The following is an 18,592-nucleotide window of genomic DNA, read 5'->3' as shown; positions in this document are numbered from 1 at the left end:
AGATACAGTTGACTAACCGAGTTATCTTATCTACATATCAAAAATAAATCTAAAAGACATTATTCATCAGAGAAGTATTCTTTTCTATTCTTTTTTTTTTTTATTTTTTTAAATAAAAAATTGATTAAAGGTCCAATAGAAAACTTTCTAGTTCCTAAACATGACAACAGCAGCATCTGAATGAGATCTCATGGGAAGGCCTAGAAATTTGAAATTCATTTAAAATCTGCAGATGGAACTCTGTATACCTGTAAACTGTCATCTACACCTTTAGAATTCGCAGCACATGCTATAGAGTGAAAATATCCTGTTACTGCAGCAACAACAAACTGTGCTGCAACATCAGGGAAACCTCTCATTGTATAATGAGACATCACAGCAGTATTAAACAGCGCCCACATGTGCCATGCCTTGGCCCAAGTATTTGCACACTGGGTGGCATTCCGGAATGCAGTCAGAATTTCTACAACAAAAATCACCCGCAACAAAACTCAGCAATAGATATAAAACCAAAGGTTAAATTAATGAAGGTAATAATACCTTGTATAGAATCATCATCTAATCCAGGAGACAGGGCCCATTGCCAGGTTCCAAGTTCAAGGCATACACGAGCAAGCAGTGGCACAGTTGAACTTCTACCACTTGACAAGCTACTGGGCTTGACAGGTTGAATAATAGGTGAAGATGAAAGCTCCCTAGACAAAACCTAAAGGAGACAAGTCGCAATTCAACCATGTAGGCAGATAAATATTGAAGTAAATCATACGGAACACAGTGAGAAGTAGCTTTACTGGAGGAGAAAACCTTACTTGTAACCTAGCAAATGCTTCCTTGCGTTTAATATCCTCCCCAAGTGACCATTGGTATTTCAAGTATGCCAACATTACTTGAGGTGGCCCTGAATACCATCCATTTTCTGAAGTTTCAGGATCGTACTGTGCAAAATCATGAGTAATATTGTTAGAAGATAATTGTAAAACTAGGAGCAGCAGCAACCTAAAAGTTCTTACACATATACAATAAATATGAAACACTGACCTGTAAGAGCTTAACAAGAGTAGATCTTGCCTGGCTAACTCTCCCACTTTTCCGACAAAGAGAAGCAAACTTTAGCCATGTGTCAATATCTTCTGTTGGAGGTAGCACAAGGGCTCTAACAGCCAATACTGCTTGCCAGACCTACCAAAATTGATAGTAATAGTAAGGAAGGTAACATCTAAAATCAATATTTTGAAAATAAAAAATTGAGAGAATATCAAGAGAAGATTAAACTTTTCACTTAAGCTTTTGCCATTTGGAGCTAGTGCAACTTAATATTAAGGGAGAAAATAATCAACGTTCAAACCTACACAATAATATTCCTTACTAATACTTAATAGTTCACTCATAGGCCCTAGACTAATTTTTTTTTTAAATGGAAACGAGACTCTTCATTAATAAAATGAAATGAGACTAATGCTCAAAGTACAAGAGAATTATACAAAGAGCAAAAGGGCCTAAAGATAAAAAACAAGGTAAACTCAGCCACACAAAAGAGTAACAAGCAAACAGCTCCAACATAAACCCTAGACAAAACAGAACGAATAATTACAGAAAAAAACTCAAAACTAAATTAACTATAGGAGATCTGATCCGAGAAGCAATCCAAATTGCCTTATCTACTGAACGATCAGAACAAGATAGGATAACAACGCTTCCCTTGTGGTCTGAAACAGCAATAGTGTCAACAACCAAAATAGAACAATTAACAATTATCCTCTGTGGAGGATCAGAGTAAAAATGCTCCAACTAATTAGCATCCCCAAAGTATCAACTTCCACAACAACATCTTGTTCAGCTACTTTCCCAAAATAAACTGTCTTCAAACAAATAGATTCAAAAGTGCATGGTCATCCAAAAACTAATCCACATTCTTCAACTATGGACTTCAGATGTGGTGGAATTTCAGAATGATGCAAAGGAGAAAGACATGAAGTACCCGCCACTTTTAAATTCAATTCTCTTCCTCGTGAAACAAAGCGTTCAAATCTTCTCCCAAGTTATCGTAATGCGCTGGTGTTTCTTGGTCAAATTTATCCTCAAAGCAAACTGTATCCTCACTGCTTATACTAAATGGAGAATCACTGGCATAATCAGAACTCCTTTTCTGGTGCAAAGTCAAAGGAGTGCAAAGGGTACCTCTTGGAAATTGAACCTCTGAATTAGGATTAAAAGTAGAGTAATTAAATTTCTAGGCTGAAGCTAAGATAGAAACCGACTTCTTGGCGTGTTTTGGCTGTTGAGCACGCACAAAATAGGCTTCTAAATAGTCCGGGTTAGTCTCTGAAACAGATGATTTAAGGTTGGATCTCCTTTTTCTTGAGAAATGCTTGGGATATGGTTTAAGAAGTCTCAAAAACTTGTGATATTTAGGAAACGGCTTTAGAAGACTTGAAGACTTGTTTTTGCTGGAAATCCTTTTACTATGTGCTTGAGTTTTAGCAGGGAGAGCATCATTAAATGAACATATTTGCTGAGGCAAGACATCCTTTGGAAAAGGCAAATTCATGTCATTTGAAACGTTGAAAGAAGTGGGGATAGTGGGCCGTTGTTTGTCCTTTGGAGAAGCAATTTCAATAGTATCATTAGACAATTAAATGGTCTCATTGATCTCTTGGCTGACTTCCTTCTCTTTCTGTAATAAGTGAGTCTCTTTAGATTCTTGAACTAAGTTCACACCAGACAAATTCTTTATCTTCATGGGATTGTCAAGGGACACAATATTAACAGCTTTATCAGTAGCTAATACGTTCCGACTAAGTAAGTCAATGGGCTCGGTAGCTTTGTTCTCCCTCAATAAATTAGACTCTTCAGTTACCTCATTTGCAATCACACCAGGTTGCCTTAATGAATTCTTCGGGTCCCGCGAGAAAACGGCTTCAGGAAAGGAGATCTTAACTTCTGGTGAAGCTTGCTTCATGTCCCAATCTTGATGCATCATCTGAGAATCATACTTAGCTAGAGCCGCAAATGGATTCCTTGAAATATTCAACAAGTTCTGAGATAGATCGAGGAATTTCCATTCTGGATTTAACAAATTTATGTCAATATGTTCATCTTGTAAGACATGATTCAGTCGAACTGAATCAATGGGATTATTAAAATCTTAACAAAAGGATCACCCTGAACTGATAAAGGAGCCTCCATCAACTCAATATCGCCAAAAAAAATTTTAAAAAAATGTTAGCTCGTTGTTAAGGTTTATGTTCAATAGTTGCTGGCATGAAACCACACAAATTTTCCTTTAACTCAAATTTTTGCTTCAGAACAATTCAGAAGATTCAGTGTTTCAATTGCACTACTCTCAAGACCACCAAAATAAGCTCCAGTGACTTCAAACGTGTTTCTGCTCCAATAATCTAAAGGGAGGTTTTTTATCGACAACCATCCCACAAAACCTTTCATGAATAAGGGCCTGCAATGAATGGACATGGACCTATTCCACTTTTTGAACAACAAATGAAAAGGGACACGTTCTTGCCATTTGCCAGGACATTCGATCAACTCCTCCATCTTGCCTTCAATGAATTTAATCAAAGCCTTGTTCGCAAACAAGGGATTGATAATTAATTTAGTATTGAAGTAAAGATCGAGTGCTTTAGCAATTTCCTTCCATTCATTGAACACAAACCGCCTTGAGACAATCCATAAATTACTAAAATCTTCTTTGAAAACATCATGATTCTTTTGAATCCAAGAAGAGGTCATATTCTGTTTTTCCAGCTAAAACAAAGTTATTTGACTTCGTGTTGCACAGTGCAATTTCCTTGCTCTGTTTTATCGAGTATGAAACAGAGGATTGTGAGTAACTTGATTTCTTCAACCCACAAGTGGAGGGGAGGGTTGAAAAAGAAGAAAGATGTTAAATTTACCCTAACCTATCACCTTTAATCTTTTGGGTCTAGTGGAGAATAACAAGACATGCGAGATTTATTTATTTACTTATGTACTTTAATGGAAGGAATGATATTTCAGTAAATGGGTTATGGATTCTCTATACTCTTGAGAACTGTTTGACATGATAAAACTCCGACATACACCTCTAAAGTTCATCACAAAAAGCTTAGCAATTAGGCATTTTTTAAAATTTTCTGCAGTCACTTGAAGAAAAATGAACAGATTAATAAACAACATTTGACGATTCACTAAGCCAAATAAGTAATTCTTTTTTGAAAAAGAAACAATTTCATTGATTGATGCAATGATTGAGTGAAAACACCCAGCACCTATTGGTGATTACAACAAATATCTCGAATTAGAGATTAAATATGTTAAGCTGTAACACTAAGCCAACTAGGTAATTCCTACCGTCTACTTTTGAGAACTGATTAACATGGTATATATACTTTGCACAACACAATTATGAATACATAAATAACATATAATAGCAATTCAGCAATTTACCAAGAAATTTAGCAAGCCATCTCAAAAAGAAAATTCAAGAAATTAATAATAATTATATTGAGCATGGGGTTCCAATTAGCAACGAAAGAAGTGGTCTATGTATCTTGGTGTAAACAAGTCGAAGAGTTCTTAAAATTTGAATAATACCTCAGTTATCTTAGTCATATAGAGGAACGACTACTTATATAGGCAAACCCAAAACAGCCCAACACTTGAAACTAAAGTTACCACATTGTAACAAAAGGAAAATTACAAACAGAAAGTAATAAAAGAACTGAAAGAACTAAAGTATTACAAAGAAAACATTGAAGAAAATACCACGAAAGAACCTTAAAGAAAATACCAAGAAACAACTTTAAGGAAGCATCAGTACCTCTACATTCCGTTTTGCTCCTTGTATGCGTTCTGTCCACATATTTCGAATAAGAGCTCGTCGCCCTTCAGCAACAGAATTCCCAACGGGCAGTGTGCAGTAATCAATGACCTAAGTGAACACAATCATCAAATATCCGTTACTTTACCTAAAGAAGAAAAGGATGATGAAGGAATTAGATGGTATTTTTTAATCATAAACCACCTCCTCTAGTTCTGAAAGTTGTTGAACTCTGACCATATTGCTATAAGCACGCTCATAACTCTCCAGTACCTAAAGATACAGATGTCTAGTTAAAGCACCACCAAAAAAAAAAAAAAAAAAAAAAAGTATGCTTCTTGGGTTCACAAGAACATATATGACTCCACCATATCATATGCTTATGTGAATTAGTAGAACTGTAGAAGTAGATCTCATCCAAACAGAAAAGATTCGAGTGCCCTGAACCTCATTCCAGGTGACATGAACCATAGCCAGCTCCTTAATTTAAATGTTTAAAAAAGAAAGAGTGGCTGCTCATACACTCTGCAAGCTCAAAAATTGAGAAAGGCCCTCGATAATATCTAAATAATCCATTGGAACTTCTCATAGAGCTGAGTGCAGCACTCATGAAACAGGAAATTCCTTTTAAAGAATGAAAAAGTCAAGGTTTGCTTTTTCTTTTTTAAAAACAAGAAACAACACCTTTTATTGATGTAATCAAATGAGACTAATGCTCAAAAAGATCCAACCCCACAAAGAAGTGAAAAGGAAAAAAAAACACAAAAAAAAGTAAATGAAATATTAAAGAGAATTACAAAGGATGAATAAAAGCATTCCAATTTAAATCAATATCCTAAAGAGAAAAAGCTTATTTGACAAACTCACGTGTTCACAAAGTGAAAGTTATTGAAGGTTTAACAATGGTAAGTCTTTGAAAAATAATACTTGAATTTTGAACTCCAAATCCATTTAACCCTGTGACTTTCCTCGTATATAGGCCATAAAACCAAAAATATATGAGTATTAAATCACCAATCAACCTAAAAGCTTAAGCTTATGGGTTACAACTTATAATAAATTTAATATTATGTCAACACTCTAACACTCCATCTCACTTGTGGCTTAAAATTTGTTGAAAAGACAAGAAAAATTCAATATTAATTGAGGAAGAAATTCCTTTACAGGGGTCAAACCTAGGACCTCCTACTCTACACCATGTTAAATCACGGGTCAACTCAAAAGCTTGAGCAGATGGATTATGACAAATTTAAAATTATTTAAGCACTAACAAAAAGAATAAGAAGCAACAATCATTAGCACGAAGAGAATTTGACTCATTATAATAATTTAGTAAATGATAAGGTATAAAATAGAATATAATTTTTTCGGTTGGAGAGTGTTAGTGGGAGAGGTTACTAACCAAAGCAGCAAGTTCTGTTGCTAAACATTTTCTAGCTCTGTCAACATACTCACGTGCTTCATCATACTGGAACAGAAACATTGGCGTCAGAAACCCCCCATGAAAAATAGTGCAAATGGAACACAAGTACAAAATAGCAAAAAAAATATAGACCTCCGATTAACGGTACCTTTCCCTTACGAATTAATAAGACAGCCCTGTAGAAGGTTCCACTACTGCTTCCATCACCACTAGCAGCAGTGTTACCCAAGCTACGAAGTTTGGTTTCATCACCATCATCTAACCGAGAAACATATTCTGCCATTTGGTCCCACTCTCCCATGTTCCACGCAGCACTTGCAGCCTGGAGCACCCTTAGAAATAGATAAGTAAGAACTGTAATGATTCAAACATTGTTAGGTCAACGTCAAACACTAACCATAGGAGCCATTTCTAACCGAGCAGCTGGCTCGGCAGGGGTCCAATACTCCTTGCATAGATTGTTAAGCTCTTCCCAACGAGCCAATGCAGCAAGGCATCTCATCCGCCCTATTAAACATCCAGATTATATTCAAAATAACCTCCAGCAGTGGCTGCCATAGGGTTTTCACAATTATAAGATAAATAATAAAATAGTCTGATTGTTTTCCATTTCTGTATGATAGAAAGATGAGACCATTGGAAGAATGGACAAAGATTAAGAATCATATAAAGGTTTCTTCAAGTCAATAGAACTTTATTTCTCACAAGCTTCATTTCACTGAGAGCAAAATAAGAGATCCTAGAAGTTAGTGGGCAACACATGGTGTCTACGCACCAATCCAATCCTAAGAAGCAGAGATATGGATACGAGTATGGGAAACAGGTACGATAGGATATGCTGACATGTCAGTTTCTAAAAAACTAAGATACAATACATTGAAGATACATTATTTTTTATATATTATTTCTTTAGGATTGGCAGTTAGTTGGGCGAGGTTGAGTGGTGATAGGGTGTGAATGGAAGGGCATTCAAGAAATAGAAGATGAATGAGGGGGGTCATGAATCCCAAAATCGAAAGCTATAGGGCAGTGCTAGGAGTGAGAGAGAAGATTTAATTATCAGTCTGTGCTTCTTAAAATGCATTTGAGGATCTTGACCATCTTTTCGGAAAATGTCATTAACTTTTCAGTTTGGAGCTGTCTTTTAGGCTTCTTTTAGGCATTCAATTTCCATTTATATTGACCAAGAGGTTGTAATTCTATGGTCGAGTAGCTCGTAAATATCCCTTTTCTTGTTTAGTTTGGCTCCTTTTGATTTGGGCTTTATTTTTTATTTTTTAAAAAGAAACAAGACTCGAAAAGAGGTTAATGCTCAAAATACAATAAATAAAAGATAAAACACAAGATTACAACAGATAATACAAAATTATACTGGAATTTTTTCTTTTATAGAAACAACTCTCATTAAGAAAAATGAAAGATAAAAGTACTCCAATTCAAACTAATATCCTGAATAGAACAATCAGTAAAAGACTTGGATGGATAACACTATGAAGAAGCAAGAAGACAAGCTGAATCCAGACAAACAATCCAAGAAAGTGATTTATCATGCAAAACCCTGTGATTACGTTCAAACCAAATCTCATATAGAAGCTTTAACTGTACTGGACCATAATAGTTGAGAACTAGTAGCCAAGTGTGGACCAACCAAAGTCTGAAAGATATATACCCATATTCATATCTATGTATATAAGTAAATATGTGTATAATCATGAGGAAATTCTTATCTGTAACTGTATCTTTATCAGTTAAAAAAGTAAATATGTGTATAAGAGAAAAAAGAGAAAACAGGCTTGGAGCCATTGGCATCCTTCAAGTTTTGATCACCAAAATATTCATATCCACAAATTAGTCGAGTTGTTATTAGTTTTATTACATCTTGTCAGAAATATATTGAATCTACATACCGAAAAAGAAATAATCAGGGGCTCTACCATCTTCAAGGCTGGGCATTAAAATTATTGAAGTAAAATTTTAATTCTGAAATTTTGTTTGTTCTTTACAAAACTATAGGTACAAGTACAACTCCCTACCAAGCGCCTAGTGCACATAAGTTATACGAGGATACATACATTTATAACAGGGTAACGGAACAAGCCATAATTGTAAGGAATGAGATGTGTCAACAAGTCACAAACCTAACATGGCATCTAATACAAGATGTGGATTTGATGCTTGCGATGCCTTAGCAGTATATGCCTTAAGAGCATCTTCCCAGCGTTGCAATTTCTCGTACCTTAAAAATAGCAAATAAGGTGATTACTTATCATTTCACATTCACCAAATTTAAAGCTAACATTGCTAAATTAAGGATTATAAAAGAATACAACAAAATGAATTCCTAATAGTAGGGAAATGGGGGAAAATCCTATTCCAACACTATTTCCTTCTAAGAAGCACTGATACAAATACGAGACATAGAATCAAAAGAATAATATTTTTCATTTTTGTAATTAGCTCCACAAGGTAATTTTAATTTTAAACTTTCAATTTCATTAAACTACATACATAACGAGAGTGAGTTAGTCCTTCGAAGAACCAAATTGGCAAATTGCCTAACCCAACAAATAATTCAAATGAAAAAGCAAGAAGAAAAACAAAACATTCTAAATTACCAAGATTCTTTCAGCTGAACGCCCAAATGTTGTTGAGCATATGTCAATATTCCAACGGCAGCCTAGAGAACGGAAACATGTATCACTAAAATGGCAATGAATATTTCAAGATATCCCATTCCAAAGGAATGAGAGTATGCAATCGAACCATGTGAAATATCAGCTTAAAGTATATGCTTGGAAAAAATTGACAAAGAGAAAAAAAAAATGGTTAACCTCATGCTGGTGCAACTGATTGTTGATATGAATAAGTGCTTCTACTACAGCAACAGGATTAGCATCCATCTTCTTGGACCTTGCACCCTCAAATTCCATTTCTTTGTAATGCAGAGCTTTGGCAAACGCACGACACTGAACAAATTCTCAAAATAAACTGCCTATTTGTTCCTCTTCAGACACATCTGAGCTATAAATTCAGAAAAAAGAATGACGGAATCATAGAGTTTACCTTCTCTGCAAGAGCACCAAGAAGACGAATGTCAATAGGAAGAGGCTTCTCATCATGTTCCATAAACTCCGCCTGCCAAATTTCCAACATATTCCGCAATACAAAGAATAAAAATAGCAGTTAAGAATTTATGCAGGAGATGTTTGAATTTGTTGCATTGAAAACATAAGTACAAATGCAGTAATTTACTGCCGAAAATTACAAATTAAGAAGATCCTTAAGCCTTCAGTCATAGGTTGATGAATACAAAAGTTACTTCCAACCATTTATATATATATAGTAGCCATAACACATGCGATCCCACATGGAATTTATAGTTTCATTTTAGTTCACAAAATTTTTTTAACTAATTCATTATTTCACATTGTTTGACCCAAAAAGTTGTAACCATTCTAATGACCGACGTAGAAATTTATAAAAATTTAAACGGCTGACTGTTATATATAGTTTTTATGAGAAACAAAAAATATTATTTAGAAGATAGCAAAAGCTCTTTATCCCCCTCCCTAAAGATATACTATTTTAACCTGAATAGTTGTAATGAGGCAAAGGACATGACCGTTAAATGGTGATGTTGTGTATCTATGTCTTAGATCACAACCATACACACAAGACACCACTTTGTCATGTAACAATTCCAACCCAAAAAGTTGTAACAGAGTATTTATGATGATTGTTCGTTCAAACATGTCTCCACTATTAGATCGTGATGTTCCATATCTATCGTGTAACCACTTCGACCCAAATAGTTGTAACGAGACAAAGAACATGACTGTTAGTTAAAACATATTTCCACTGTAAGATCATGACTTTTTATATCTATAGTCTAGATCACACTTCACACCTATACATGGAAAATACACAACATTTTGTTGTGTGACCACTTTGACCCAAATAGTTGACTAATTGCAATGGTTGACAAAATAGGAATATAAAAGGAAAAAAAATGCAATCATTTATATATATATTCTTTCATAGAGCACATAAACGTGCCAAACCAAAGAAAGAAGAGAGCTCCAACTATTAAGATAAAGAAGCAAGGAATATTTACAAAGACAAATCTCCTCCTGGATCTTTCCTCCCTGTAAAAATACTCCTATTCCTCTTAGCCAAGATGTTCCATTCCATAAGACAAGTTGATCTCCACAAAACTCTTCCCCCACACCCTTGGGGGGTGGGGGATGAAGACAACACCTCCTCAACAGTTGGGCAATATTAACTATTATAAGCTGACGGAATAATAAAAGATTCCAAAAATGCATCTGAAGTTGAGGAACCAAGGTTGCAACTTTAATGAATGTCCGTTCTCCTTGTTCTTACACAAAATACACCACTGCGGACCCACCATCAAGGAAGACCCCTTTGAATCAAAACGAAAGAGTTTATCTTCTTATGCATGACCAGGTTGGTCAGAGATCTAGTCACACAAGAGGTAAAAGAAAGCCAACAATTAAGAAATCAAGGAAGAGATATCAAAGGCCTCCCCATCTACAAAATCAAACTTGAAAGATATAAAATCCCTTAACCAAAGCAGATTCCAAGGAAGATGGGGAAAACAAAGCAAAGGAGAGGTACCTCCAATCCACCCAAGCTTCAAACCGACAAAGGAGAGGTACCTCCAATCCACCAAAGCTCAAACCATCTTTGACAGAAAATTTAAATAAATTCAAAGGAGTAACTAAATGAGAAGGTAGGTCTTCCAAGATTTCCCACAAGTGCCTCTCACCCACGAATTGACCCACTTAGAAGGCCAACCGACAATGATCCAATGCCACAAAGCATTAGGCTCTAAAGAAAAACACCAACACCACCCGGCTATGTGGGGCCTCATTGTGTACTTACAAGCTTCCTATGCCTGACCAACCCTCCTCAACCAACTTTGGCATAGCCACCTATCTAACTAGGACCCCGCCCTATTCAATGCCCTACCACAAAAAGTACAGCATGAAAGAATCAACGATTCCTCCCTTCATAATACTCCAGGAAGACTTTGTCCAAATCCTAGTTAATCCCTCAATCCTGTTGATAAAGCATTCTATCAAAACCAGGTGCCTTAACATCATTAAAGCTAAAGACCGCCTTTTTTTATCTCCTCCAACATGAAAGGAGCATCCAATCCTTCCCTATCCCTCAAGAAGATGAGACACCAAATGTCTAGGACAAGCCAATGAGAGCAAAGAGAGGAAATTTCCCCTTCTACTGGCCACCGTCCTTGCATTTTCTCCATCAAGGGACACAATGGCATTCTCAGTCTTCAAACTGGAAATTCTACTTAAGAAAGACGTATGTTGGTCACCGACTTCAGTTTAGCCTTTTGTCTCAAGCACAGATCTCCTCCCTTATGAAGGATGTCCTCCCAAAAAACCGTTTTAAGCTAGCCCAATCACACGCCAGATTAATCCAAACCATCCAAAACACTGATCCACTTCAGCACCTATGCATTTTTAAGGTGAAATACTGCATCCCAGTAATTAACTAGTTTATTGTTAGCAGATGTAAAATGGTATTACCTAATGTCATCAAATAAGTGAAGTATTTGTACCAACAGAATTTAACTGCATGAATTAAACAATAAATCCTGCTTAAGAAACAAACCAGGTTTAGAAGTGTCGCCAAAATTTCAGGAGGAATATTTGGGGATGAAAATGCCATCTCCAAGCTCCGGACTAACTGCTTCTGACTTGTCTCATTTAGTTGTGCCCAACAGCTAACAAAACCAGCTGCAAATAACTCACGCCCGACAAAAGGCTGCCAACATCTTACAATCAGAATCCATCTTCTGAAGATATAAATGCATATAAATGTCATAAATTAACCTGCAACTGTGCAAGTCTTGCACAGGTCCGTAATGCAGGTGAAGGTGATTCCTTAAGAAGCTCAATGCTGAAATGCCTCATCCATTCAGCCCAATCTTCCTTAGTACTTCGCTGGGATGCCTCTCCAGCAGTGCGCAATCTGCCATCATTAACCTACACAAAAAACGGTAATTTCAAAAGATTTGTACAAATTTGGCATCTCAAAAAACTGTCAATTTTGCTGATCTTGGTATCTTGTATTTTTTAGCACTAGACTCTCTTTATTATTTCAATGAAAAGTAGCGTTTCCTTCAAAAAAAATTACAATATCTGGAAACAGTAAGGCAGAATTAACACAGACACATGCAAAAAAATAAATAAATAAATAAATCATAAATATGATGTAGTAGGACTACTTTCAATCATCTAGACAACTTCCCTTGTTGATTCCAACTGGGACCACCACCCTATCTCTCATTCCTGATTCCTGAATTGGAGACTGAGATTTATTTCATACTCTAACCTTGATGAGTATACTTCTTCAATAATCTACAGATACCAAAATCTCCCTAAGCTGAAAAAGTGGGCTTTCAACGAATGTTGTGAGAGAAATGTGAAAATGACTACAACATTTTCTCTTCCAGTTTGAAGAAATCATTTGAGAAATGATGAAAAAAGCTTGTATCCAACAAAGCAACAATTATATCCATGATAAAGAAGACTTAAACATGGAAACTAACAACTTCAAGGTAAAATGAACTGAAAACCTCAGACTACAACTACAAGAAAAAAATTAATTGGAATTGATCATAAAATCAAATCATTAGATCTTTTCTTTTTTTCTTCTTTTTTTGTTTTTGGGGGGGGGGGGGGGGGGGGAACACGACTCAATGAAAAGAGACTCTCGCTCAAAATACAAGGAAACAAAAAGAATACAAAGGCATACAAGAAGAAAATGGCCACAAAGGGAGGCAAACTATATGAAAGGGCTCCAATCAAGAGATAAGACCTAGCGAATAATAATATTTGAACTATTATTAGCACTCAGAATGATTATTTCCATTCCATGACTTTATTTTGAGCATCTCTCACTCTCACTTCTACATAAAATAGATGCTTTATTTCTGCTGTCATAGAACTACAACACCAACCATGAAATCTTGAGTTTGCATAGGCATTAACTAACTATAGAAATGCACATTTCAAAATGTTTGCACGAGCTCAGTTTACATTATATACTAAATAACAAAATAGATGCAAATCACATATCACAAATACCTGGTGACCTCTGAACTGTTTATGTACATCAGACCTATCTTCATAAGGGTCAATGTCAACATCATTTAGAGGATCACTGATGACTTCCACTGGAACTCGCCGACTCAACCGTTGAGCAGTAGTGCTCCCCAAGATCAGTGGCTCCCGTCTTCGCAAACGTCCCTCGATTTCCTCAAATTCTTTATGCTGAAAACAAGTAACATTCACTTGTCACACTCCAAATACAACTAAACAGACATAATAAATAAATTAAATGTTGTCAGAAGAGTAACAAAACCCGCAATCGATGTTTCAATAGAAGCTTGTGTATTGATGGAATAAAGACAGTGAAATCTTCCCCAAGGGCCTGGGCTAGGCAACAAAGTGCGTCAACAGCATCTTTTTGGAGCTCATCATTCCTCCTGTACGCGTAAAAATTTAAAATCAAAGGATTAATGAAAAGAGAAAAATGAGTAAATCAAAGGCACAAATGTGTATAATTCATGATTGTTCCAAATTAACAGCCAAATATAACTGCAAAACATAAATAGTCCTTAAGATGAAATGGCCCTTTTTTAATGAGAAATAGTTAAAATAATTTTATTGATGGAATGAAATTACAAAAAGGTAAAATGCCATGAGATTACATAATAGTATTCCACTACGAAGTATGAGATGTAGGACTATAATCACAGAAAGATGGGGTGAGTTTACACGAAGTGAAAGAAATTTACAAAAGATGATCGAAGAAGCGAGTAAAATTCTTCAGGTCTTCAAAGACTCAATTGTTCCATTCATTCTATATGAGCCATAGATAGGCTTTGATGAGGAAGGTCCACAATATGTACCTCTTAGCTTTGAATGGCTAGCCAATAAGAAGCATATTCAATAAAGTGAGAGGATCATTTGGAAAGGTCATATGATAATTGAAGCTGTGAAGGATTCTTTCCCTAAAAGATTGAGCAAATTCGCAAAAGACCAGTAAATGCATAATGGATTCATTATTTTGATGGCAAAGAACACACCAATTAGGAGCGGATGAAATCCAAGGGGCCTTTTGGATGAGAACATGCGCAGTATTTATGCTGTCATAACTAACTTCCCATAGGAAAAATCGAACCTTTTTGGGGATGGGACCTTTCCAAATATTCTTGTAGAGAGAAGCATTTGCTAGAGGCAATGTGTTGAGTGATCGAATTTGATGTAAATTGACCTGATTTATCAAGATTTCATCTCCAAGTGTCATCCACCATGGGGTTGATTGAGCCCTTTATTTTTATTATTATTATTTTTAGATAAGAAAATTTTCATTCATTAATGAAATAGGAAAAACCCCAAAATCCAAAAGGTAATTACGAGAAACATGTCCAATTGGAGACTAAAAAAGATAAACGGAAATGACTAAAAAGGTGCTTATCTTTGCACCAATAAAAAGCAGCAGACAAAACTTTATCCAGAAAACTATCGAAAGATGAGAAAAAAAAAATCCTTGAACAGATGACAATTGCGCTCACACCAGAGGGTCCAAAAAAGGCACGTGTAATGACCATCCAAATCAATCGTTTAGTACCACCAAAAAGATGACCCACTAGGAGGGATGCCAAAGTATAAAAGATAAAGTTAGATCTGTCAGAGACCAATCAAAAGCTCCCAAAACAATGTGTCAAAAACGAGAAGCAAAAGGGTAGTGCATAAACAAATGAGCAAGAGATTCCCCATCGCACTTATACATAATACACCAAGAAGGCGAAAGGGACATATACGACATACGGCGTTGTAAACGGTCTGCTACTCTTGGGATAAAAAAGTTTAATCTTCTTGGGATAAAAATCTTTCCAAATAACTGAGTAGAGGTCCTGGACAAGTGGTTCAGCTACTCCAACCAAATCATCAATCAGAGATTTAACAGAGAATGATGAACAGGAGTCCAAACACCAAGATCATGAATCAAGAATAGGATGCAACCTGATCGTTGAAAAATATGAGACAAAAAAGCCCACTCATAATCATTAAGATTACAGCGAAGATCTAAGTCCCAAGCTTCAGATTCAGTAACTCAAGCATTAGCGACCTTAAAATAAGGTTGAAGCGCAAGACGATATAATCGAGGAAGAACATTACAAAGAATACCACAATCCAGCCAGGGATCTTTCCAAAAAGAAATAGAGGTACCATTACCAAGACAATTCCAAGTTCGAGAGGCATTCAATCTAAGAGTCTAAGAAATAAACTTCCAATGAGAACGTGCAGATCTGCCTCAAACAGATGAAGGCCAGGTACAAGAGGGGGAGTAATACTTAGCCACAATAAAATCTCGCCACGAGCTCACCACACAAAGAATCTCTCATCAACTTAACTAGGGACCCAAAAGAGAGAGAGGAAGTAAGTCAAGATTGACTCAAAACCGACTACATAAGAGTTTATCCTACCATGTATCTCCCTTAGAGGAGAAGCTCCTCTTCCAAGAGGCAAGAACCTTTATTTTTATATATTTATTTATTTTTAATAGAAACAAGCCTCATCATTGAATTAATGAAATGAGACTAATGCTCAAAGTACAAGCAAAGGTAAAATAGTAGAAAGAGCTAGAGGATCAACAAGGGGCAATCCCCATAGCACCCCTTAGCAAGACCAAATACAAGAACAAGCTATCAACAACAAGGGGCAAAGGAATACAAAAGAAAATATTAAGATCCAACAATACAATTTAAATAAATATTCAATAACAGTAATTTGGAAAAATAAAAGCATTCCGAATTATGTTTAGGACTTGGATAGAGAAATCAGCAAAATCTTTGAAGAAAGTACCTCTCGAGAAAAAATTAAACTGAGCAACTTCAACGTGAATTGTCCAATCAAAGGACAAGCCAAGAAAGACCCTTTGATCCACCTTTCTGAATAAAACTACTAAAAACAGACTAGAAAACTTGAGAATATTCCCAATTGCACTATCTAAGCTAGCAAACTCAGCAAGAAACTTTATCCAAGACTGGGTCCCAAAAACCAGAACATTTAGAATTATTTCCAAATGATAAACCTAATTACAAGAAGGTAAAAGCTGATAATCCACTAAGGATGCCCATCTAGCTAAATTCGAAGGATCATAAATCAAGCCTAGCATTGGATATTTACTCTGATTAATCTTCAAGTCTAGACGGGAAAATGAGTAACCCTCGTGAGTTGGCCTAATGGTAAATAAGGGAACATCCCCTTAATGAAGAGCTAAGAGGTCATGGGTTCAATCCATGGTGGCCATCAACCTAAGATTTAATATCCTACGAGTTTCCTTGACAATCAAATATTGTAGGATCAGACAGGTTGTCTTGTGAGATTAGTCGAAGTACGCATAAGTTGACCTGGACACTCGCAGATATAAAAAGAATAATAAATATAATAAACGGGAAGAGGAGTGTAATCCAAGAAGTGGTTTAGATTAGTAAAAGAGTCTTCCTTTCCCAAATTGAAAATGTTTATGTTTGATTTTTCTGAACAAGGAACGAATTTTCTCAACTACTTGAAATCCCTCATTGGTTCAGATTAGTAAAAGAGCCTTCCTTGATAGGGAGTGTAATTTTGAGGACCAGTGCTCAATCTTTAAGTGCAAATCTCCATATGGATTTCATTTTTTAATGAAAGTGAAAGAAACAAAATCCTTGCTCCTCAGGCATCTTAGTCAAAGCTTTGTCGTCCGTAAAAGGACTGATCGAAATGACAACTTGGAAATACTCCTCTATTGTAGCCTTAACCTCCATCCATGAATAATGGGCCATTAGTCTTGTCACAACTGAAACAGATTCCAAATTCAAATACAACATTTCCCTTTCTTGTCTAACCCAGAAAAAATAATCTTCAATTGAAGAGTTCATAAAACCCAACTTTCTGGAGCGCTTGGGTTGCTGAGGAGATGGAATCATACAAACAGCTTCAGCATAGGATCTTGGGATACTTACTGCTATGGTCTTCCATCTAACTTATCAGATAACTTCTAACAGGTAATAATGTTCCATCTTTATCAGCCTGAGTGCTTGACACACTGTTGAGAACTTGAAGCAAAGATCATGCTTTCACAAATCAAAGGTCTGAAGGAATGCCAGCCTCGTTTGTCAACTCCAACAGGTATATGTATATTCTGTCTGCCTCCCGAGGATGGCCAAACTGCACATTCCACGTACCAACCCGCCGGAGAACGAAATTTAGATAGTTTAATAACCCCAGCATTAACACAAAAAAGCCAAAAAAGGAATCATCTTTGTCATGCCAAATGCAAAAATATTGATTGTTAATACAGCAACTCTTGACTTCCATTCTAGCAAGAATTATCAGTGACGGAGGAGAGAAACATATGGAGTGAACGGAAGAGAGGCAGAAGAACGTCAGAAGTTACTGAAGACAGGAGAGAGAAAGGAGGAGCGAGGGGAGAGCATACTTACCTTGACTTCTCAATTGTAGAAGGAAGTTTACTTGGCTTCAACGAGTTCAGAAAATAAATAAAATGTCATATTAAAAGTGCGAATTATCTTTGATTTCTTGGGATGCTGATTGTGATTCTTGAAAATTAACTACACGAAGAAACTTTGAGGTAAATGCCAATGGAGAGACCTTGATGGAAAATGCCAATGGACAAATCTATGTTGACTTTTGCCTCTGACCACTGCATGAAATGACTCAAGCGTAGAGGATAACCTAGGGCAAGTTGTGTCAAGCACAAGCACAAGCCCCCGCCAAACTAATTTCTTGGAACATGGCCAAACTTCTTGTCTTCAGACGCTGTTTTTTTAGTATGCTTTAAATATTGAGTTTGTTTGAGTAGAAGGTTCTCCATTATCCCCCATTTTCATTGCTTCAGTACTAAATGAACATTTGGCATTCAAAGATTCTTTTCATACAAAGCTGACATCTTGAACATTTGTTCCTTTACGTATATATTTATATATTTGTATATACAAAGAAAGAAGAGAGAAAGAGACTGACCCATCCAAGACGAGCTTCAGGTGATGCACAAGAGAAGATATATGGCCAGTTACCTGACAAAATGATTACAGAAAGAATAACTGAGACAAGAAATATAAAACATTATTTAAAGATTTTGATTTTCTTTTGGAGAAAAGAAGTTAAAGATGCTATTTCATTTCTTCTTTTTTCTAATTGATATAGCATATACCTTTGATCGTGCAGATTCTTTAAATTATTTTTATTATGAATCACTACAGTTGTAAGCAAAAGTTTGTACAAAATCAC

General features: G+C 36.0%; 1 protein-coding gene across 3 annotated transcripts in view; it reads right to left on the bottom strand.

Moving 5' to 3' along the window:
• TOR (target of rapamycin) overlaps window positions 1-18,592 on the bottom strand; it is a 62,683-nt gene that overhangs the window by 11,356 nt on the left and 32,735 nt on the right. For all 3 annotated transcript variants that reach the window (XM_039021615.2, XM_039021618.2, XM_039021616.2), the window contains 18 exons: window positions 18,326-18,378; window positions 13,653-13,776; window positions 13,376-13,561; window positions 12,119-12,271; window positions 11,898-12,050; window positions 9,303-9,374; window positions 9,071-9,205; window positions 8,855-8,916; window positions 8,378-8,475; window positions 6,637-6,746; window positions 6,388-6,561; window positions 6,219-6,284; window positions 5,021-5,089; window positions 4,817-4,927; window positions 1,039-1,179; window positions 810-935; window positions 541-706; window positions 249-463 (listed from right to left, as the gene is read on the bottom strand). In XM_039021615.2, coding sequence (XP_038877543.1) covers window positions 249-463; window positions 541-706; window positions 810-935; window positions 1,039-1,179; window positions 4,817-4,927; window positions 5,021-5,089; window positions 6,219-6,284; window positions 6,388-6,561; window positions 6,637-6,746; window positions 8,378-8,475; window positions 8,855-8,916; window positions 9,071-9,205; window positions 9,303-9,374; window positions 11,898-12,050; window positions 12,119-12,271; window positions 13,376-13,561; window positions 13,653-13,776; window positions 18,326-18,378 — 2,214 coding nt within the window. The remainder of the gene's footprint in view (window positions 1-248; window positions 464-540; window positions 707-809; window positions 936-1,038; window positions 1,180-4,816; window positions 4,928-5,020; window positions 5,090-6,218; window positions 6,285-6,387; window positions 6,562-6,636; window positions 6,747-8,377; window positions 8,476-8,854; window positions 8,917-9,070; window positions 9,206-9,302; window positions 9,375-11,897; window positions 12,051-12,118; window positions 12,272-13,375; window positions 13,562-13,652; window positions 13,777-18,325; window positions 18,379-18,592) is intronic.

This window comes from Benincasa hispida, chromosome 5 (assembly GCF_027475165.1).
Source record: "Benincasa hispida cultivar pf3 chromosome 5, pf3_genome.v1.1, whole genome shotgun sequence".
Lineage (NCBI taxonomy): Eukaryota > Viridiplantae > Streptophyta > Magnoliopsida > Cucurbitales > Cucurbitaceae > Benincasa > Benincasa hispida.
Note: the sequence above shows the minus strand (reverse complement) of the source record. Positions and strands in the feature narration are given on the sequence as shown.